General features: G+C 46.1%; 1 protein-coding gene and 1 pseudogene across 3 annotated transcripts in view; one reads left to right on the top strand and one right to left on the bottom strand.

The window, feature by feature from the left end:
- Positions 1–242: 242 nt before the first annotated feature.
- The window catches only part of ZNF814 (zinc finger protein 814), a 44,974-nt gene continuing 21,833 nt past the window's right edge, over positions 243–23,383 (top strand). Inside the window, exons 1-3 of one of the 3 annotated variants that reach the window (XM_024236592.3) lie at positions 266–1,079; positions 12,794–12,920; positions 14,591–20,256. In XM_024236592.3, coding sequence (XP_024092360.3) covers positions 1,044–1,079; positions 12,794–12,920; positions 14,591–16,830 — 2,403 coding nt within the window. In that variant the 5' untranslated portion in view covers positions 266–1,043 and the 3' untranslated portion in view covers positions 16,831–20,256. Of the gene's footprint in view, positions 12,921–14,590; positions 20,257–23,383 lie in introns of those variants that run through there. The other 2 variants (XM_054541260.2, XR_008516757.2) reach the window with 2 other exon arrangements.
- On the bottom strand, positions 20,231–21,818 carry LOC100447670 (ubiquitin-conjugating enzyme E2 C-like; annotated as a pseudogene).

Below are 23,383 nucleotides of genomic sequence, written 5' to 3'. Positions count from 1 at the left end.
TTGCCCAGGCTGGAGTGCAGTGGCAGGATCTCGGCTCACCACAACCTCTGCCTCCCATGTTCAAGAGATTCTCCTGCCTCGGCCTCCTGAGTAGCTGGGATTACAGGCGCATGCCACCATACCGGGTTAATTTTTGTATTTTTAGTAAAGACGTGGTTTCACCATGTTGGCCAGGCTGGTCTTGAACTCCTGACCTCAGGTGGTCCACCTGCCTTGGCCTCCCAAAGTGCTGGGATTACAGGCGTGAGCTGCCAGCACTTATCCCTTATTTTTATTTTTTAGATAAGAGGTCTCGCTCTGTTGCCCAGGCTGGAGTGCAGTGGCACGATCTCGGCTTACAGCAGCTTCGAACTCCTGAGCTCAGGCGATTCGCCCTCCTCAGACTCCCTAACCCTAACCCTAACCTTAGGGCAGCTGGGACCACAGGCCCGCCCGACCACACTCCGCTAATATTTTTTATTTTTTGTAGAGACAGGATTTTGCTTTGTTGCTCAGGCTAATTTCTAACTCCTGGCCTCAATTGATCCTTCTGACTTGGCCTCCCAAACTGGTGGAATTACAGGCGGGAGCCACCATACCAGTCAGGACGCACATCTTAAGGATGCTCCTGAGGTGGAGCTGGGCTTTTCCTGCAGAAGCGCCTATGGGAATCGCGCCCTTTACCCTCCTTGTTACCTAGGGAACTACATTACCCAGAAAACTCCTCCTCGAATTATAGCGTGGAAGAGCCATGAGGGCTCAGAATAAAGGCGTTTCCTGTGTGCACGTGACAATGGGTCTGGACTTCCGGCGCCCTCTGGTGGCGGCCATTTTGATTGGTGTTGGGTTTATTTGTCGGAGAGGCTCCTGAGCCCTAGGTCGGCACTGCGGTGACTGAACCCAGAAGGCGGAGAGCAGTTGTCCTCCGCTGCCCAGAGGCTACTCTGGAGCTCTGTGACGGCGCCCAGCGTGACCCACTCCTGGGCCAGGAGAGGGACTGTCGTGCCCATATCTCCTGGCTGGTCGCCCTCTCCTCCCGACCCTGCTTAAAACCACGTGGTTCGATGGCTGCGGCGGCTACGCTGAGGCTCTCCGCTCAGGTAATTGTGGCGCCTTCTGTGTCCTCAGGTCACCTCATCGTCACCTGACAGCAGCGAGGTAGCAGCGCCTGCTCACGGCTCTGCAGCCCGGACGCCGGCGTTGGGACACTGAGGCGCTAGCGGGAGGGGCCCCATTTCTGACACCCCTGGGATGCGGTGGGGAGACCGACAGGTACAGGGACTGGCGCCGGCAAAGGCCTGGAGGTGAACTGAGCCTGAAGGATGGAATCTGGGGTCGACAGGTGCCTGTTGGGTGCAAATTATGAGGCGGAGCTCTTCTTGGGAGAGCAAGCAGGCTGGGAGCTATGCACTCACGTGAGGACGCTAGAAGGCATGGAGATTTTCGAAGAAAGGAGGGATGTCTTGAGCATTGCAAGGGTAGAGATAATCAGGTCCATGCATGTTTGTGTCTTTCCACAGTGTCAGGTGTTTACTGATGATATTTGAGTCAACAAAAGCCATGAGCTAAATGGAGTTCAAAGGAGGCAATTCTCTTTAGTGATTCCAGTTCATTTGGTAGTCGGCCATGGGCACAGAGGCTGAAGACACCCCACAAGTCAGTCAATATAGCAAACAATACACAATAGTATACTTAACATGTGTTATAGGTTAAACATAACACTGTTGTACCCGAGCGAGTTAGAAAAACGCCACACTTTGAGACGAATTAAGAGTCCTTTATTCAGCTGGCAGCCAAAGAGACGGCTAACGCTCAAAATTCTCTTGGCCCTGAGGAAGGGGCTTGATTAACTTTTATACTTTGGTTTAGGAAGGGGAGGGGAGCTTAAATGCACCAACTCTTCAGAAGTAAAAACATGCAAAAAATTAAAAGGACAAATGGTTACAGAGAAACAAACAATTTAAACGACAAATGGTTACAAAAAGGCAAGGTACCAGGTGCAGGGCTCTAAATCCTTCTTAAGAGTTAGATATGGGCACTACGCCAGACACAAACTCAAGGCTTTATGGTGTTATCTTTTGAGCAAAATCCTGGGAACTTCATACATGGTTTGTTCCAGTACCTTATCAGTTAATTGGACTCCTTTGATATGTTGAGAATCTGCTTACACAAGTTAACTCCTCGAGGAAAGGGGGGTGGGTAAGGAGTCCTTAATGTCTTGTAAATCAAGGGGGCCAGATGGAGCTTGTCTGGCTTTCTCAGCTAAGGGAGAGCCTATTCATATGGAAACGAGGCTAGGTGATTAAGAGAGCAAAAGGGAGAGTCTAAAAACCGGGTTAGTGAAAACAAGGTTGGGCATTACAACACAACGAACAAAATAATGTTTAGCATCAAGAGAAAAAAGATAGGAGCAAACGTTATGGAACCAGTTTAGAGGGATCAAGGAAGACAAAAGGCATCCTGGTCTGGGCCAGTTGGTGGGCAATTGGCCTGCAGTCTTACAAGGAAGAGTCTTTGAGGTGGCAGAACCTTAGGCAGCAGATGCTGAGTTTTATTATAAGTGACTGTCAGGACGGCCCTTTTGAGCTGCTGAAGGCCTAATCTTTTACAGTTACAGAATCCTCTGTTGAGAACTGATAGTGGAAGAGTTTGCTTGTTTGTGACCTTATGTGGTTAGATGTAGTCTTTATTTTTTATTTTGTTTTATTTTCTTGAGACGGAGTTTCACTCTTGTTGCCCAGGCAGGAGTGCAATGGTGTGATCTCGGCTCACTGCAATCGCCACCTCCCGGGTTCAAGCGATTCTCCTGCTTCAGTCTCCTGAGTAGCTGGGATTACAGGCATGCGCCACCACACCCGGCTAATTTTTTGTATGTTTAGTAGAGATGGGTCATGTTGGTCATGTTGGTCAGGCTGGTCTCAAACTCCCAACTTCAAGTGATCCACCCACCTCGGCCTCCAAACTTGCTAGGATTACAGGCGTAAGCCACCGCACCCAGCCTATTTTATTTATATATTTATTTATTTATTTATTTATTTTACTTTTTGAGACAGAGTCTCAGTCTGTCACCCAGGCTGGAGTGCAGTGGCGCAATCTTGGCTCACTGCAACCTCCGCCTCCCGGGTTCAAGAGATTCTCTTGTTTCAGCCTCCCAAGTAGCTGGGATTACAGGCACCCGCCACCACACCCGGCTAATTTTTTATATTTTTAGTAGAGACGGGGTTTCGCCATGTTGCCTAGGCTGCTTTTGAACTCCCAAGCTCAGGCAATCCTCTCGCCTCGGCCTCCGAAAGTGCTGGGATTATAGGTGTGAACCACCGTGCCTGGCCGTCTTTATTTTTTTGTTTATTAAACAAAGCATCTTACCCTTGATGGCAGAGTGCCCTGTGAAATACAAATTGTTTTTTTCTAAGATGGAGTTAGTTATGTCAAGTGTGCTCTATAAAAAGGACAGGCTCAAAATCTGGATTTTAAAGGTTTTCCAAAGGCCAATCAAAGGAAGAACAGAGTGGAGAGAGGTGATGAGCACCTTGGGGCCCTGGGAGGTTGAATCTTTGTTGTAGATCACATAGGTGGTAGAGATGACATTTTACGTTAAGGCACGCAGGTCAGACAAGCAGTCTGAGGTCACCTGACTCCAGGGCCTAGAAGGGGTACCTGGAGGTCTGAGCTTATCACATCCTATCAGGGATGCATTCCTGTAATGTCTGCCTCTCCTCCAAGCACTTAGAAGCATTTTAGGAACTCAGATAAGGAAATGGAGAGTGTTCCATTCCCTCACTGGTACTGACCCCGACCCATATGTTCTCTAGCTTGTGGTGTTGTGGGACTCTTTATTTTTTATTTTTTAAAATATTTTCTTTTCTTTTTTAAATTTTAAATTTTTGTGGGTATATAGTAGGTGTATGTATTTATGAGTTACAGGAGAGTTTTTTTTTTTTTTTTGAGAAGGAGTCTCACTCTGTCACCCAGACTGGAGTGCAGTGGTGCGATCATGGCTCACCACAACCTCCGCCTACAGGAGATATTTTGATACAGGCAAGCAGTGTGTAATAATCATACTAGGGTTAATGGTGTATCCATCACCTCAAGCATTATCCTTTGTTTCAGACAATCCAATTATACTCTTTTTGTTATTTAAAAATGTACAATTAGGTTATTTTTACTGTAGTCATTCTGTTGTGCTACTAAATACTAGATCTTATTCTCTTTTTCTAGCTCTTATTCTTTTTTTTTTTTTTGAGACAGAGTCTCACTCTGTCATCCAGGCTGTAGTGCAGTGGCACAATCTCGGCTCACTCCAACCTCTGCTGCCCAGATTCAAGCGATTCTCCTGCCTCAGCCTCCGGAGTAGCTGGGATTACAGGCACCTGCCATCGTGGCTGGCTAATTTTTGTAGTTTATAGTAAAGATGGGGTTTCACCATCTTGGCCAGGCTGGTTTTGAACTCCTGACCTCGTGATCCACCAGCCTCAGCCTCCCAAAGTGCTGAGATTACAGGTGTGAGCCACCGCCGCGCCCTCACATTTTCTTTTTCTTTTCTTTTTTTTGTTTTTTGAGATGGAATCCCTCTCTGTTGCCCAGGCTGGAGTGCAGTGGTGCGATCATGGCTCACTGCAACCTCTGCCTCCTGGGTTGAAGCGATTCTCATGTCTCAGCCTCCCAAGTAGCTGAGACTAAACATGTGTGCCACCACACCCGGGTAATTTTTTGTATTTTTAGAGAGATGGGATTTCACTGTGTTAGCCAGGATGGTCTCCATCTCCTGACCTCCTGATCCACTGGCCTCATCCTCCCAAAGTGCTGGGATTACAGGCATGAGCCACCGCATCCAGCCTACATTTTCTTTATCCATTCATCTGTTGATGACTGCTTAGGTCGCTTCCAAGTCTTAGCTGCTGTGAACAGTGCTGCAGCAAACATGGGAGTGCAGATATCTCTGTGATATACTGGATTCCTTTTGGTTTATACCCAGCAGTGGGATTGCTGGATTATATGCGAGCTTAATGTTTAGTTTTTTGAGGAACCCCCAAACTGTTCTCCATAGTGGTGGTACTAATTTCCATTCCCACCAACAGTGTACGAGAGGTCCTTTTTCTTCACATCCTCACCAGCATTTGTTACTGCCTGTCTTTTGGATATAAATAAGCCATTTTAATGGGGTGAGATGATGTGAATTCTCTTATGACCAGTGATGTTGAGCACCTTTTCCTATACCTGTTTGCCATTTGTATGTCATTGTCCTTTGTTTGTATTTTTGAGACAGGATCTTGCTCTGTCACCCAGGCTGGAATGCTGTAGTATGATGATGGCTCACTGCAGCTTCGACCACCTGGGCTCAGGCTATCCTGCTACCTCAGCCTCCCAAGTGGCAGGGACCACAGTCATGTGCCACCTTGCCTTGGCTGGCTTTTAAACTTTTTTGTAGAGATGGGGGTCTCACTGGTTAAACAGGGTGGTTATAAACTCCTAGGCTCAAGTGATCTTCCTGCCTCAGTCTCCCAAACTGCTATGATTATAGCTGGGAGGCACTGCTCCTGGCTGTATGTCTTCTTTTGAGAAATGTCTATTGAGATTTTTAAGTGGGATTATTAAGAGTTTTTCCTATAGAGTTGTTTGAACTCTATATATTCTGGTAATTAATCCCTTTGCAAATGGGTAGTTTGCAGATACTTTCTCCCATTCTATGGGTTATCTCTTCACTTTATTGATTGTTTTCTTTGCTGTACAGAAGCTTTTTAACTTGATCTGATGCCATTAGTCCAATTTTGCTTTGGTTGCCTGTGCTTGAAAAGTATTACTCAAGAAATCTTTGTCTGCCAGGCTCAGTGACTCACACCTGTAATCCCAGCACTTTGGGAGGCCAAGGCGGGCAGATCACCTGAGATCAGGAGTTTGAGATGAGCATGGGCAACATGGGGAAACCCCATCTCTACTAAAAATACAAAAATTAGCTGGGTGTGGTGGTGCATGCCTGTAATCACAGCTACTCGGAGGCTGAGGCAGGAGAATCACTTGAACCTGGGGAGGTGGAGGTTGCAGTGAGCTGAGATTGTGCCATTGTGTTCCAGCCTAGGCAACAGAGTGAGACTTCATCTCAAAAAAAAAAAAAAAAAAGAAGTCTTTGCCCACTTCAGTCTTTTTTGGTAGTAGTTTCATAGTTTTAGGTTTTAGATTTAAGTCTTTTTAAATCCATTTTGATTTTTTTTTTTTTTTTTTTTTGAGACAGGGTCTCCCTCTGTCACCCAGGCTGGAGTGCAGTGGTGTGATCTTGGCTCAATGCAGCCTCCGCCTCCCAGGTTCAAGCGATTCTCCTGCCTCAGCCTCCCGAGTAGGTGGGACTACAGGTGCACACTACCACGTCCAGCTAATTTTTGTATTTTTAGTAGAAACGAGTTTCCATCATATTGGCCAGGATAGTCTCGATCTCTTGACCTCATGATTGGCCCACCTTGGCCTCCCAAAGTGCTGGGATTACAGGTGTGAGCCATCATGCCTGGCCAGTTCTTTTTTTTTTTTGAGACGGAGTCTCGCTGTCGCCCAGGCTAGAGTGCAAGTGGCATGATCTCAGCTCACTGCAGGCTCCGCCCCCTGGGGTTCATGCCATTCTCCTGCCTCAGCCTCCTGCGTAGCTGGGACTACAGGTGCCCACCACCTCACCTGGCTAATTTTTTGTATTTTTAGTACAGACAGGGTTTCACACTGTTAGCCAGGATGGTCTCGATCTCCTGACTTCGTGATCCACCCTCCTCGGCCTCCCAAAGTGGTGGGATTACAGGTGTGAGCCACCACACCCAGCCAGTTCTGTTTAATTATTTTAATTTCTTTGCCAAATTTATCTGATAGAATTCTGAATTCTTTCTCTGTGTTTGTCTTGAGAAATCCTCAAAATAGCTATCTTGAATTATCTGTCTGAAAGGTCACATATCTCTGTTTCTCCAGGATTGGTCCTTGGTGCTTTATTTAGTTTGTTTGGTGAGGTCACATTTTCCTGGATGACGTTGATGCTTGTAGATATTCGTCAGTGTCTGGGTGTTAAACAGTTAGGTGTTTATTGTGGTCTTCACAGTCTGGGCTCATTTGTACCTGTCCTTCTTAGGAAGACTTTCCAGGTATTTGAAAGGACTTGGGTGTTGTGATCTAAGCTGAATCGACTTTAGGGGGAACCCCACACTCAGTAATGCTGTGACTCTTGCAGATGCAGAGAGCTATACCACCTTTGTGGTCTTGAGTAAGATCTGAAAGAATGCTCTGCATTAACAGATAGAGACTCTTGTTGGGTCTTCCCTCAGTTTGTCCCAGCATCTCTCTGTCAGTGCTGAAGTGCCTGAAACTGGGGGTTGGGACAGAAGCACCCCTTTGGCTACCACCACTGGGACTGTGCTGGGTGAGAGCTGAAGCCAGCACAGCACTGGGTTTCACCCAAGGCTCCTGTGACCACTACAAGGCTATCACCTGTGTTCCCTCAAGGCCCTAGCCCTGTACAGTCAGCAGGTGGCAAAGCCAGACAGGCTTATGTCCTTCTCCTTAGGACGGTGAGTTCCCCAGGCCTCAGGTTGGTATAGAGATGCCATCCGTGAGCCAGGGATTGGAGTAAAAATCCTTAGAAATCTACCTGGTGTTCCTTTGCACTGCAGCTGAGCTGGCACTCAAACTACAAGATACAGTCCTTCCCACTCTTCCATCCCCTTTCCACAGGCAGAGCAGCCTCACTCTGTGGCCACCACCAGCACAGGCCCACAGGGAGTGCTGTCAGACTACCACTGAGGTTCCACTAAGGGCTAAGAGCTCTTCAGTCAGCTTGTGGTGAGTGTTGCCTGGTCTGAGGCTCACTCTTCAAGACTCACCCAGGGCAGGTCCAGCAATGTCATCCATGAGCCAAGGCCTGGAATCAGGGACCCCAAGAGGCTTCTTGGTGCTCTATCCCTCTGTGGTTGAGCTGGTAGCTGAGGTGCAAGACAAGGTCCCCTTTACTTTTTCCTCTGTTATTCTCAAGCAGGTGGGGTCTCTGACTGTAACCACCACAGCTAGCAGTGTGCTGTGTTACATGTGAAGTTTGCATGTCTCAGAGTCTCACCCACTGCCATCGCATACTACCTGGGTACTGCTGCTAGTTATTCAGGGTCCAAGGGTTGTTTAGTCACAAGGTGATGGGTCCTCCCATGACTGAGTTCTTCCCTTCAAGGCAGCGGGTTCTGTTTTGGTCCAGAGTGTGTCTAGAAATGTTATCTGGGTGGGCCTGGAATGGGTCCTCACAACCTTGCCCAGTGCCCTATCCTGTGGCTGAGGTGACATCCAAACTGCAAGACAAAGTTCTTTTTGCTGTTCCCTCTCCTCGAGTGGAAGGAAGGAGCCATGTAGCCTGGGGTTGCAGGAGGGGTGGCACAAGCACACCCTTAGCTACATCAACTGGTGTCTCAGTAGGTTGTGCTCCCCAAACCCAACCAGGTCCACTGAGTTGGAGCCCAGCTCAGCACAGAACATGCCTAGGGGTTGCAGTCCTTGTGGCCTCGACCGCCTTTCAATTTTATTTAGGACTTCAGAGCCCCCCAGCCCTCAGTGGCAAGGCTTGCCAGATCTCAAGTCCTGACCATTGGGGTGGGCAATTCCCCTCTGGCTGGGCTGGTCGCTATGCTTACTCCCTGGGTAGGTGTCCATTGAGTTCAGCCCAGTTTTGCTTTCTGCTATGACAGGGAAGCACTGAGTTCTGTACAATGTCTGACAGTCACTGTGTGTTTCCTTCCCAGGAGCACAGATTCTCCACAACAGGCAGCCACTGCTGGGGGATGGGGAGGGGTGGCATTGGCAACTCAAGACTCTACAGCCCCTTTTAGTGCCACTTCCAGTAATACAAACTTAATTCCAGGTACTGTGAGTGCTCACTTGATTTTTGGTTCTTACAAAGGTGATTTTTTTTTGTGTAGATAGCTTTTAAATTTGGTGTTCTAGGCTGGGCACGGTGGGTGACTCATGCCTGTAATCCCAGCACTTTGGGAAGCTGAGGCTGGCAGATCACCTGAGGTCAGGAATTTGAGACCAACCTGGCCAACATGGAAAAACTACATCTCTACTAAAAATACAAAAATTAGTTAGGTGTGGTGGCAGGTGCCTGTAATCCCACCTACTTGGGAGGCTGAGGCAGGGAGAATTAGGGAGAATTGCTTGAACCCAGGAGGCAGAGGTTGCAGTGAGCCAAGATTGTGCCACTGTACTCCAGCCATGGTGACAGAGAGAGACTCTATTTAAAAAAAAATTGGTGTTCTGTTAAGGGCATAATGGATGCTGCTATTCCACCATCCTGCTCTGTTGCACTTCTGGAACTCAGTCCTTTCAACTGGGAACACTAGAGAAACCTTAAACCCTAGGCCCTAAGTCCATAACACAGGTTGTATGGAGGTATTCCCATTTCAGTGAAACTGTGTAAACACTTAGAAGGTCAGCCCTGGATTTGGTAGCAGTATGTGAAATGCTCAGAGATAAAACTGATCAGAGTGGGGAGGTGATGTTACTTCAGTTCTGTCTGGTTCCACATTGGAGAAAGGAACATGGGGTTAAGGGAGGAGGAAGGAAGACAGCATTGAGGCTCATTCTGTCATCCAGGTGAGGTTTAATGGATGATTGTTAGCCAAGGAGATGTCACTAGAATTGTGATTTACATTTGGTAAAGAAGCAGCTAGATTTTCTAATGTGGTTGGTAAGGATATGCAAGAGGGTTTCACGTATGACGCTGGGGTTTTTTTGTTTTTGCTTTTATTTTTTTTAGGTGCAGTCTTGTTCTGTCACCAGGCTGGAGTTCAGTAGCATGATCTCTGCTCACTGCAACCTCTGCCTCCCAGGTTCAAGCAATTCTCCTGCCTCAGCCTCCTGAGTAGCTGGGACTACAGGAGGCACATGCCATCATGCCTGGCTAATTTTTGTAATTTTAGTAGAGACAGAGTTTCACCATATTGGTCAGGGTGGTCTTGAACTCCTGACCTCAGGTGATCCACCCACCTCAGCCTTCCAAAGTGCTGGGATTACAGACTTGAGCCACCATGCCCGGCAACCCTAGGGTTTTTGGTCCTAGCAGCAGCAGTGATAGAAGCTGTATCAGCTGAGATGAGCAAGTTGGGAGTAGGCATAATAGCCACTGGGGATATAAGGAGGGTTGTTTTCACCATGCTCAGACCCTGAGATGCTTGTCCACATAGGTTGGGATATCTGGGAAGGAATTGATATTGGAGACATCCAGTATATGATAGCTAAAGTGTGGACTAAGGTGTGTTAGCCATGGGTCCCATTTTGGAGGACACACTTCATAATAAGGTAGTAAATCTTTTAGGGAGCCAGAAAGGGCTGGTTGGAGGCTGAGGACTAGATGTTTTGCCTGGGTCCCTGGGTGACATTATTGGCATTCATAACCTGTGTTATGCATTCACACAGGAGAGGGAGGTAAGTGACAATGAATGTAGGATGTATCAGAGGGCATAGCTTGTCATGGGGCAGACTTCCATGGAGATAATAGAGATGAGATGCAGGCAGAAATACAGGAGTAATTGAGGGAAAGGTCATCATTGCTGAGGGGTTGGCAAGTGTAGCACAGAAGTGGAATAGGGTCATGGATAGGGTCATGGATAGCTGAAGCCACACATGGTTCTGTGTTTCTGTGGAGCCATGCAAGGAGGCCTTCATAGAATTACCTGAGACCACCACTCCTTTTAGGATCCAATAGATTTGCAATTCTGTGGTAATATTGGATCAGTTTGAATGGGCCATACACACTCTGGATGGTGTCAGCCATGATGTGATGTAAGGCCAAAAATGAAGGCTCAATGCGATTTGCCACCTGGATGCCTGGTGATATTGGTATGACCACAAATGGCCTGAGTGCAAGTTTCTTTCCCATTTAACTCTGTTTTTATATATTTAAATTTTTTTCTCTCATGTGTGTGTGTGTGTGTGTGTGTCTGTATGTAGAAAAAGACCTTGCCGAGTTGTCCAGGCTGGTCTTGAACTCCTGGAATCAAGCAGTCCTTCCACTTTGGCCTCCCAGAGTGCTGGGATTACAGGTGTGAGACACCGTGACTGGCCACTTCACACTCTTAAGTAATGTATCTGAACGGGTGCAGCGGCTCACGCCTGTAATCCCAGCACTTTAGGAGGCTGAGGCTGGTGGATCATTTGACATCAGGAGTTTGAAAGCAGCCTGCCCAATATGGTGAAACACCATCTCTATTAAAAATATAGAAATTAGCTGGGCATGGTGGTACAGGCCTGTAATCCCAGCTACTGAGGAGCTGAGGCAGGATAATTGCTTGAACCCAGGAGGTGGAGGTTGCAGTGAGCTGAGATTGCACCACCCCACTCCAGCCTGGATGACAGAGTGAGACTCTGTCACAAAAAAAAAAAAAAAAGGAATGTATCCTAGCCTCTAAAGCCTTTCCGTCAATGGGACCAGGCAGAGTTCCTGTTATAGTTTGTAGTGAGTTTCAATTCCATTTGTATGTCCAGAGTTATTCAAATAAGTCAATGGCATCCTCCTGAGGGAATCAGGCCATTACACTCTCTTCATCTTACAAAGCTTGCATGTCATGGCCGTGGTTGCTCTCTCTTATCCACAATGCAACCCCCATGTGGCTCTCTGTGGTGAGTGGTGTCCCTCTCATCAGGCTGTTAATATATTTGATTTTTTTTTGTTTTGAGACAGAGTTTTGCTCTTGTTGCCCAGGCTGGAGTGCAATGGCATGATCTCAGCTCACTGCAACCTCTGCCTCCTGGGTTCAAGGGATTCTCTTGCCTCAGCCTCCCGAGTAGCTGTGATCACAGGTGCCCGACACCACGCTCAGCTAATTTTTTGTATTTTTAGTAGAGCCGAGGTTTCACATTGTTAACCAGGCTGGTCTCAAACTCCTGACCTCAGGCAATCCACCCAGCTCAGCCTCCGAAAGCACTGGGATTACAAATGTGAGCCACCACACCTGGCTCAATACAATTGATTTGTAGATTGCTCTTGATGACATGTGTAGAATATCAGATGTAATTTGTTTTACCAACATTATAACCCTAGGGGGAGATTTCAACCTACACTAGTTGAAGAAAAAGGAGGGAATTAAGATACTTTAAGCTGCCTGGGCACGGTGCCTCATGCCTGTAGTCTTAGCACTTTTGGAGGCTGAGGTGGGCGGATCATGAGGTCAGGAGTTTGAAACCAGCTTGGCCAACATGGTGAAATCCTATCACTACTAAAAATACAAAAATTAGCCAGGCGTGGTGGTACACGCCTGTAATCCCAGCTGCTCGGGAGGCTGAGGCAGGATAATTGCTTGAACCCAGGAGGTGGAGGTTGCAGTGAGTGAGCCGAGATCATGCCACTACATCTCAGCCTGGTGACAGAGTGAGACTCTGTCTCAAACAAACAAACAAACAAAAAAATGTACTTTAAGTTGTTTAAAGGCCAGAGAGAGGCCAGTGGTGTGTGGCAGTCAGCTGGGGATGGACATGGAATGTACCTGGAAGTCTAAAGAATGAGGTGCATTTAGAGAGGGTTTCTCTGCTGTACTGAAGGTGCCACATTGGGCTTTCCATGACCTCGGCCATGCTAGGGAAAGTGCCTGTCAGGAGGGGGTGGACTTTATGTCACAGCCACTGCACGGATACCTATTTGTTCAACTAACTATTGTTGTTGGGGGCTGTACCCCATGACCAGTGGGCCTAGTTTCTCTTATGTTTGAGGACCTTGAGAGGAGGATGTGCAAGAGTAGATGTGTGGGAGAGATGGATTGTGATACCTCAGCATAGGGGCAGTTTGTAGTTTCATCTGTCAACATCATAACAGGGCACAGTGACTTTTGAAGACGTGGCTGTGAACTTTACCTGGGAGGAATGGAATCTCCTTAGTGAGGCTCAGAGATGCCTGTACCGTGATGTGACCCTGGAGAACCTGGCACTTATATCCTCCCTGGGTAAGTTGCTCACACTCACCCTGTGACTTGAGCTAGTCTCCGTTCCCCCCTCTTTCCCCATTGGCAAGAATTTCTCATGTCAGGAGCATGGACACAGCTTCCTGCTTCAGTTCTATGGGTAGGTTCTTGGTTGGTAGGACTGAGGTGTACATACTGCCCTACTCCTTTCTTGGAGCAGCCCCAACACTTGATTTACTGCAGGCTCCCAGGGAGGGATTCATAGTCAGAAGCCCACTGTGTTAGTCCTGTGGATGTTTGGGTGTCCTTGTCCAGATTTCAGGTTCCTGTGTACCCACAGTCTACTTCCTTTCTTTAGCTGCTATTTTCTTATGCCTTCCTGTGGCAGGAATTGCCTTCACAGACTACATCACTGCCTACATAGACCAGAGGCTGTTCTTGCAAGACCTTCTTCAGAAATTCTCCTTGAAATACTCAGTTTTTTTCTCTCGTGGGCTTTCATGGGCAAGTTGTTCTGAGACAATGTTGGCTGTTCCCTTGTTCTGTCTTTCCCTTAGTCTGTGCATCATTCATGTCCCATGTATTTGGTCATCATCGTGGTGGGAGGCACGTCCTCCATTTGACCCAGAAGATGCAAATGAATTCAGCCTCAGCATAATAGGCTCAGAAGGGGTGAGTCCCTAAAGAGTGGCACCCTGGGCTGGGGATGGTGGCTCACTCCTTTAATCCCAGCACTTTGGGAGGCCCTGGCAGGTGGATTATGAGATCAGGAGTTCAAGACCAGCCTGGCCAAGATGGTGAAACCCTGTCTCTACTAAAAATACAAAAATTGGTCAGGCCTGGTGGCACATGCCTGTAATCCCAGTGACTCAGGAGCCTGAGGCAGAGAATTGCTTGAACCCAGGAGGGGAGGTTGCGGTGAGCCCAGATCACACCACTGCACTCCAGTCTGGGTGACAGTGAGACTCCATCTAAAAAAAAAAAAAAAAAGTGGCACCCTGGAGGAGGTCATGGAGTCAGGGCTTTATTGAAAGCATACCAACAACCTGTTCTATTTTAGTAGTATTTTTGTGGCAAGGCAAGTAGGCACACATAATTTGTCTTTTCTTCCTCATTCTTGAGAGCATCACACTTGTCTACCTTATCGCTTCTACTCTTTCTTTTTTAACCTTTGACATACTTGTACATGAACTTGTACCCTAATATCCATTCTCCTATCTAATCTTCACATCTCTGGACCCCAAATCTCATCCATTTTACATATGTCACCATCTACAGTGTTCTCTCCAGTGTTGGCATAGAGATTTGTGTTAGCAAATATATATACTTTGTTAAACTCTCCTCAAGCAGTAGCTGCTGTGTTGTGCTTGTGTTTTCCTTGGCCTGGACAAATCCCTCTCTACAGCACTCACATGTCATGAGGACGTAAAGTTCTGCAGATGAGTGGTTTGCAGATGCAGGAATTGTAGACTCTGCCTATACTCCCTGTGTTACATACATGGTTGTGTCCTTTAACTTATGAGGTCTCCTACACTCTGTGACCATTATAGTCCAGTAATAATACATAGCACTATCTTCCACCTGAAGCCAACATTCTGTTCCTCCAAGTATTTCCTTGGAGTAATTCCTCAGTTTGTCAGATACACTTGTGGGTGGTCTGTGCCTTCCCACCAGAGTTAACATGCACTTCACCAGCATTTTCTTGCTTTCAGGTTGTTGGTGTGGAGTGGAAGATGAGGAGGCACCTTCTAAGCAGACTATTTATATACAAAGAGAGACTCAGGTCAGGACTCCTATGGCAGGTGTGTCTCCCAAGAAGGCCCACCCCTGTGAGATGTGTGGCCCGATCTTGGGAGACATTTTGCATGTGGCAGATCATCAGGGATCACATCACAAGCAGAAACTGCACAGGTGTGAGACCTGGGGGAATACATTGTATGACAGTGGAAACTTTCATCAGCACCAGAATGAATACATTGGAGAGAAACCCTACAGAGTGAGTGTTGAGGAGGCATTGTTTGTGAAGAGGTGTAAGTTTCATGTGTCAGGGGAGTCATCTGTCTTCAGTGAGAGTGGGAAGGACTTTTTGCCCAGGTCAGGATTACTCCAGCAGGAGGTCAGTCACACTGGGGAGAAGTCAAACAGCAAAACTGAGTGTGTGTCTCCCTTTCAGTGTGGGGGAGCTCACTATAGCCATGGAGAATCCATGAAACATTTTAGCACCAAACATATACTCAGTCAGTACCAGAGATTGCTTCCTAGAGAAGAGTGTTATGTTTGCTGTGAATGTGGGAAGTCCTTTAGCAAATATGCTAGCTTGAGTAATCATCAGAGAGTTCACACTGAAAAAAAACATGAATGTGGAGAATGTGGGAAATCCTTTAGTAAATATGTTAACTTCAGTAATCATCAGAGAGTTCACACTGAAAAAAAACATTATGAATGTGGAGAATGTGGGAAATCCTTTAGCAAATATGTTAGCTTCAGTAATCATCAGAGAGTTCACACTGGAAAAAGACTTTATGAATGTGGAGAATGTGGGAAATCCTTTAGCAAATATGCTAGCTTCAGTAATCATCAGAGAGTTCACACTGACAAAAAACATTATGAATGTGGAGAATGTGGGAAATCCTTTAGTCAAAAGAGCAGCCTCATTCAACATCAGCGATTTCACACTGGAGAAAAACCTTATGGGTGTGAAGAATGTGGGAAATCTTTTAGTTCAGAAGGACATCTTAGGAGCCATCAACGAGTTCATGCCGGAGAAAGACCTTATCAGTGTGGAGAATGTGTGAAATCTTTCAGTCATAAGCGCAGCCTTGTTCACCATCAGCGAGTTCACAGTGGAGAAAGACCTTATCAGTGTGGAGAATGTGGGAAATCTTTCAGTCAAAAGGGCAACCTCGTTCTACACCAGCGAGTTCACACTGGAGCAAGACCTTATGAGTGTGGAGAATGTGGGAAATCATTTAGTTCAAAAGGACATCTTAGGAACCATCAGCACATTCACACTGGAGACAGACTTTATGAGTGTGGAGAGTGTGGGAAATCTTTTAGTCATAAGGGCACCCTCATTCTACATCAGCGAGTTCACCCTAGAGAAAGATCTTATGGGTGTGGAGAATGTGGGAAATCTTTTAGTTCAACTGGGCACCTTAGGAGCCATCAGCGTGTTCATACTGGAGAAAGGCCTTATGAGTGTGGAGAATGTGGGAAATCTTTTAGTCATAAGCGCAGCCTTGTTCACCATCAGCGCATGCACACTGGAGAAAGACCTTACAAGTGTGGAGACTGTGGGAAATCTTTTAATGAAAAAGGACACCTTAGGAATCATCAGCGAGTTCACACTACAGAAAGACCTTTTAAGTGTGGGGAATGTGGGAAATGTTTTAGTCACAAGGGTAACCTCATTCTACACCAGCATGGCCATACTGGAGAAAGACCTTGTGTGTGTAGGGAATGTGGAAAATTATTTAAGAAGAAGTCTCACCTCCTTGTACACCAGAGAATTCACAATGGAGAAAAGCCATATGCTTGTGAAGCTTGTCAGAAATTTTTTAGAAACAAGTACCAACTCATTGCACATCAGAGAGTTCACACTGGAGAAAGGCCTTATGAATGCAATGATTGTGGAAAATCATTTACCCACAGCTCTACATTCTGTGTTCATAAGCGAATTCACACTGGAGAAAAGCCTTATGAGTGCAGTGAATGTGGAAAATCCTTTGCTGAAAGCTCCAGTTTCACGAAACACAAAAGAGTTCACACTGGAGAAAAGCCTTATGAGTGCAGTGAATGTGGAAAATCTTTTGCTGAAAGCTCCAGTCTCACTAAACACAAGAGAGTTCACACTGGAGAAAAGCCTTATAAATGTGAGAAATGTGGGAAGTTATTTAACAAGAAGTCTCATCTCCTTGTACACCAGAGTTCACATTGGAGAAAAGCCATATGAGTGTAAGGATTGTCAGAAAGTTTTTAGCAAGAAGGACCACCTCATTGCACACCAGAGAGTTCACACTGGAGAAAGGCCATATGAATGCAATGATTGTGGGAATTCATCTACCCACAGCTCTGCATTCTGTGTTCATAAGAGAGTTCACACTGGTCACACCACCTTATGAGTGCAGTGAATGTGGGAAATCCCTTGCTGAAACTTTCAGTCTCATTAAACACAGGAGAGTTCACACTGGAGTAAGGTCTTGTGATGCAGCAAATGTGGAAAAAAAGTTACCTGAAGGTCTTCTCTCCTTGAATATCAGAGAGTTCGCACTAGACAAATGAAATACACTTGGGCAATTTTGTAGCCACACCTCTGTGCTCCTTCAAGATCAGAGAGTTAACACTGGATCAGGGCCTTACCAATGTGACATGTGAGATATTTATGTAGAAATCTAGCTTCATAACACACAGGAGACTTCCCACTGCAGAAATACCTTTTGAATGTAATGAATGCAAGAAAGCCTTCAGCCTTTTTATTGGAGCCTCAAACACTGACATGAGAAAAACACCATAGATGTATATGGAATGTTATTTCTTTTTCAATGTAACCCTTTGAGGGTGCCACCTACCTAGATTGAATGTCATTTATTGAGCATCTGCAAAAGTTCCAAGCATGCGGCAGCTACAGTGCATTTTTCACTCTATCCAGGTACCTTGCTAGATTTTTTTTGAGACAGGGTGTCACTGTGTCACTCAGGATGGTGTGCAGTGGTGCGTTCACATTTCACTGCACCCTTGATCTCCTGGGCTTAAGTGATTCTGTTTGCCTCAGCCTCCTGAGTAGCTGAAACCACAGGCATGCACTACCATGCTCCACTAATTTTTTTAAGTTTTGGAGAGACAGGGTCTCACCATGTTGCCCAGGCTGGTCTTAAACTCCTGGCTCAAGTGGTCCTTCCACCTTGGCCTCCAAACATGCTGGGATTACGGGTGTGAGTTACTGTGCCTGGCCTTTTTTTTTTTTTTTAACTTTTAATTTCTGATCGAGTCACAGAAGGATTTATTGAGTAGCTTCAGCACTTCTTCCTTTGTCATTTTTTTCTGTCTGATAAGTCATGCCATGGACGTTACCCATTTTTATCCCAGAGGCCTCTAACATTGACTTGAAAAGATGGACTATGTCTTTCAGAGATCTTGTGGGTATCACATCAATCTTGACAAATTTTCTACCCTCCAAGTCATGATCCTAAGAACAGCTTGCCTCCCATTTCTCTGGTTTGTGCTGTTATGAAGGCCTTATTGTTTCAGCCTTCTTCAGTCTTGAGGGTGGTTGTCACTGTATGGGTGGTTCAGAAACAAGTAGGTCCTGTTACTATGAAGGGGGTCACAGCTTTTGTTGGCATAGCTGAACTCTTTGTGGTTCATGGAACAGTATGAATGTAGCACATAGCTTTCTCCACTTGTGGACTGATTTGCATAGCTGCCAGAGGCTTCCAAAGAAGACCTTCAGGGCATTGTGGTCTTTATCTGTAACATAGATACTAAAATTTGTGGGTTCATAGGTCAGCTGGATACAGGGCATTTTTTGTGACAATTTCTGGCATTTTTTGAACAAGACAAAATTCTTTTATGAGGTATATTGCATTGTACTTGGTACGGCTGAGGGAAGTCTGCTCCCCAGCTCTTGCAATGGAGACACATGCCCCGATATCCAGAATTATGTAGGATGACATCACAGATTGTAATGCTATCAGGTGAAATTATAATTTTGTAGAATTACTTTATTTATAGGCAGTGGAGGAGACAGAATAATGTAACTGCAACTCATGTCTTTTTTTTTTTTTTTTTGAGACAGAGCCTCACCCTGTTGCCCAGGCTGGAGTGCAATGGCATAATCTTGGCTCATGGCAACCTCTGCCTCCCAGGTTCAAACAGTTCTCCTGCCTCAGCCTCCCAAGTAGCTGGGACTACAGGCACATGCCACCACACCCAGCTAGTTTTTGTATTTTTAGTAGAGATGGGGTTTCACCATGTTGGCCAGGCTGGTCTCGAACTCCTGACCTTGTGATCTGCTGGCCTCAGCCTCCCAAAGTGCTTGGATTACAGGCATGAGCATGAGTCTTTTAAAAAGGCATCCACAATGATCCAGTCACTACGTATGTGATGAATATGCAGATACAGGAATTATCAGGACTTCCATAATGATGAATGTTGTATTGTTGAGGCCATTGTCAGGGGAAATAATCTAAAGGTTTTGTGAATTCCTGTACCCATTCTGGGCTGTTCTCCTCAAGGTCATTCCTGCATTAGCAGGAGGAAGATGATAGGGAGAAGGGAGATCTCAGTTCAGTGATGTGGCCTTTGTGGCCAGCCAGCCAGTTAATCAGGTGGAAATGGACTTACTGCCACATCAATAAGTGGAGGCTAGTTTTCCCACTTAGGGCATGAGAAGAATTGGTGTAGTCAGTATAGAGTTGTCAAACCTGTTTTCCAAAAACAATGGTAAATCTATATTTTTCTTTTGAACTGCATTTTATTATTATTATTATTATTATTATTATTTATTTTGAGATGGAGTCTTGCTCTGTTGCCCAGGCTGGATGGAGTGCAGTGGCACGATCTCGGCTCACTGCAAGCTCCGCCTCCTGGGTTCACACCATTCTTCTGCCTCAGCCTCCCAAGTAGCTGGGACTACAGGTGCCCGCCACCACGCCCAGCTGATTTTTTGTATCTTTACTAGAGACGGGGTTTCACCATGTTAATCAGGATGGTCTCGATCTCCTGACCTTGTGATCCACCCGCCTCGGCCTCCCGAAGTGCGGGGATTACAGGCATGAGCCACCGTGCCCAAACTTTTTTTTTTTTTTTTGAGACAGAGTCTCACTGTCACCCAGGCTGGAGTGCAGTGGCATGACCTCGGCTCATTGCAGCCTCTACCTCCTAGGTTCAAGCAATTCTCCTGGCTCAGCCTCCCATGTAGGTGGGACTGGAAGCATGTGCCACCACGCCCGGCCAATTTTTGTATTTTTAGTAGAGACAGAGTTTTGCCATGTTGGCCAAGCTGATCTCGGACTCCTGACCTCAGGTGATATGCTTGCCTCAGCCTCCCAAAGTGCTGGGATTACAGGTGTGAGCCACTGCTGCCAGTCTGAAGCATATTTTAAAGCTGTGATAAGTTATAAATGACATTCAGTAAGCTATGCATATTTAAGCTGTAGTATGTGATAAATCTTGCGTTTCATATAATCCCATGAAACCATTAACATAGTCACAATAATGAATTTAACACCTTTATATTTACCTGGAACCTTTTTATAAAGGCTTTCTTTCTGTTCTCCAGACAACCAATGATTTACTTTGCTGTACAGTAGAGTACTTTCCATTTTCTGGAATTTTAGATGAGTGATGTAATAAAGTGTTTCCTCTTATAATCGCTGGGTGCTCTCGTATCATTTTTTTTGTTGTTTTTTAATGATAAAAATGTTTTCTTTTTTCTTTTTTTTGAGATGGAGTCTTGCTCTGTGCCCAGCCTGGAGTGCAGTGGTGCGACCTCGGCTCACTGCAAGCTCCGCCTCCTGGGTTTAGGCCATTCTCCTGCCTCAGCCTCCCGAGCAGCTGGGACTATAGGCACCCGCCACCACGCCTGGCTAATTTTTTTGTGTTTTTAGTAGAGACGAGGTTCACCGTGTTAGGCAGGATGGTCTTGATATCCTGACCTCGTGATTCACCCACCTCGGCCTCCCAAAGTGCTGGGATTACAGGCTAGAAGCACCACGCCTGGCCCAAAATGTATTTATTTAATATTCATCACAAGGGCTCCACCAAGGCTTAAATTAAAAGACAAAAGAAAAATAGTACCACAGCTCAAGATACAGAGTTCTACACAGAAATCACGGAAAGGGCAGACCATCTAAGGAAAAATTAAAAAGACAACACAAGGATAGACTGGGCAGCCTGGGTCAGAGCTCCTGGCTGGTGACCTACTTTGAGTAGCTTTCTTGCAGGTACTTCCTTATTTTTATTTTTTTTTTTTTTGAGACAGAGTTTCACTCTTGTTGCCCAGGCTGGAGTGCAATAGCGAGATCTCGGCTCACTGCAACCTCCACCTCCCAGGTTCAAGCAATTCTCTTCCCTCAGCCTCCCAAGTAGCTAGGATTACAGGCATGTGCCACCACACTTGGCTAATTTTTTAAATTTTTTTAAATAGGGATGAGGTTTCTCCATGTCTGTCAGGCCTTGGTGTCTCTACCTCAGGTGATCCACCCACCTTGGCCTCCCAAAGTGCTGGGATTACAGGTGTGAGCCACTGCGCCCGGCCCTTGCAGGTACTTCTTAAAGCTGTGGGGTTTTCCCAGAGCTTGGTAGCATGTGTGTTCAAAGGGCTATCAATGTTGAGTTCTCCTAGCAGGCACTGGATAGAGAGCAGGATGGTCCTGATATCATACAGGGCAGACCACTTCTTCAGGATGTCCAGGCATATGTTAGCCTGGGTGTCCATGTTAGGGTGGTAGCAGGATGTGAGGAACTTCACTGTGGGTGCATGGTAAGGGTGGGTAGTCATTGAGGAACTCCAGCAAGAGCTTATACCTCAGATATTCATATACTGTACCAGCTGCTCCATGGATGATCTCCATTTGATAAGGCTTTCAGGGCAGGCAGAAATTCTTTTGTCACCAGGCATCATGAGGGTCATCAGCTCCTGCTGTAGCCTTTTGCCTACAGGGCCCCAGGCAGTGCCCCTGCTGGGCTCAGCTCCTTTATGGGCAGTGGTGACACTGACAGTGGCTGGGTCAAAGTTTTGTGAGGCTATCTGGGTGGCACTGGCAGAGAGACAAGAACTCAGAAAATGTGACTGCATCTGTGATCATCATGTTTATTTTTTATTTTTATTTATTTATTTTGAGACAGAGTCTTGCTCTTGTCACCCAGGCTGGAGTGCAGTACCGTGATCTCGGCTCACCACAACCTCTGCCTCCCGGGTTCAAGCCATCCTCTTGCCTCAGCCTCCCGAGAAGCTGGGATTACAGGCACGTGCCACCACACCTGGCTAATTTTTTGTATTTTTAGTAGAGACAGGGTTTCTTCAAAGTTGATCAGGCTGGTCTCGAACTCCCAACTTCAGGTGATCCACCCACCTTGGCCTCCCAAAGTGCTGGGATTACAGTCATGAGCCACTGCACCTGGCTTAAAAATAATGCGGTGCCTCTGGCCAACATGGTGAAACCCTGTCTCTACTAAAAATACAAAAATGAGCAGGGCTTAGTGGCACACACCTGTAATCCCAGCTACTTGAGGGGCTGAGGCAAGAGAATCACTTGAACCCAGGAGACAGAGGTTGTGGTGAGCCGAGATCACGCCACTGCACTTCAGCCTGGGCGACAAAGTGAGGCTCCATCTCAGAAAAAAAAAGGAAATAGTTTTAAGTTCTCAATCAACTTCAACTGAATGGTTAGTGGTCAGTTTTGTAATCACAATGACATTCTTGCAAACAAATACAATGTGTGGCATCTCTCTTTGATATACTGGATAGTTAAAAATTATTTTAAAGTTTTGCCTAATATTTTGTGATTTATCTCAATGTAATCTGTATAAGTAGTAAAATTATAGATGACTCCTTTCCTTTTTTTTTTTTTTTTAAGGCAAGGGTCTAGCTCTGTTGCCTAGGCTGGAGGGCAATGGCATGATCACAGCTTACTGCAACCTCCACCTCCTGCATTCAAGTGATTCTCCTGCCTCAGCCTCCCAAACAGCTGGGATTACAGGTGCATGACACCACATCTGGCTAATTTTTGGATTTTTAGTAGAGACCGTGTTTCACAGTATTGGCCTGACTGGTCTCGAACTCCTGTCCTCAAGTGATCCACCTGTCTTGGCCTCCCAAAGTGGGATTACAGGCATGAACCTGCCTAAATGACTACTTTTTATGTTGCACATTTTAAGTAATTTTTGTCATTATTTCCATTATTGGTTGTTGCTTTTTTGTTTGTTTTTTGAGACAGAGTCTTGCTCTGTCACCCAGGCTGGAGTGCCGTGGCATGATCTTGGCTCACTGCAAACTCCAACTCCTGGGTTCATGCCATTCTCCTGCCTCAGCCTCCCGAGTAGCTGGGACAACAGGTGTGTGCCACCACACCTGGCTAACTTCCTGTATTTTTAGTAGAGACGGGGTTTCACTGTGTTAGCCAGGATGGTCTTGATCTCCTGACCTTGTGATCCACCCACCTCATCCTCCCAAGGTGCTGGGATTACAGGTGTGAGCCACTGTGCCCGGCCATGTTGTCACTTTTAAAGTGCTTTGGTTTTAATTTTTTGTAGAAAAGTAAAACAAATTTTTCCCTTTAAATTTAATCCTTGCTTTTAATGACTTGTGCGCCCCAATTTACTAAGAAAATAAACCATTTAAAAAATAATCTTGAGTTGGGCATAGTAGTTTATTCCTCTAATCCCAGCACATTGGGAGGCAGAGGCAGGCTGTTGACTTGAGCTGAGAAGACTGAGACCAGCCTGGGCAACATGGCAAAACCCTGTGTCCACAAAAAATGCAAAAATTAGCCAGGCAGGGTGCC

This window comes from Pongo abelii, chromosome 20 (assembly GCF_028885655.2).
Source record: "Pongo abelii isolate AG06213 chromosome 20, NHGRI_mPonAbe1-v2.0_pri, whole genome shotgun sequence".
NCBI lineage: Eukaryota > Metazoa > Chordata > Mammalia > Primates > Hominidae > Pongo > Pongo abelii.
The sequence above is the reverse complement of the archived record's forward strand: the minus strand, read 5'-3'. Positions and strand labels throughout refer to the sequence as shown.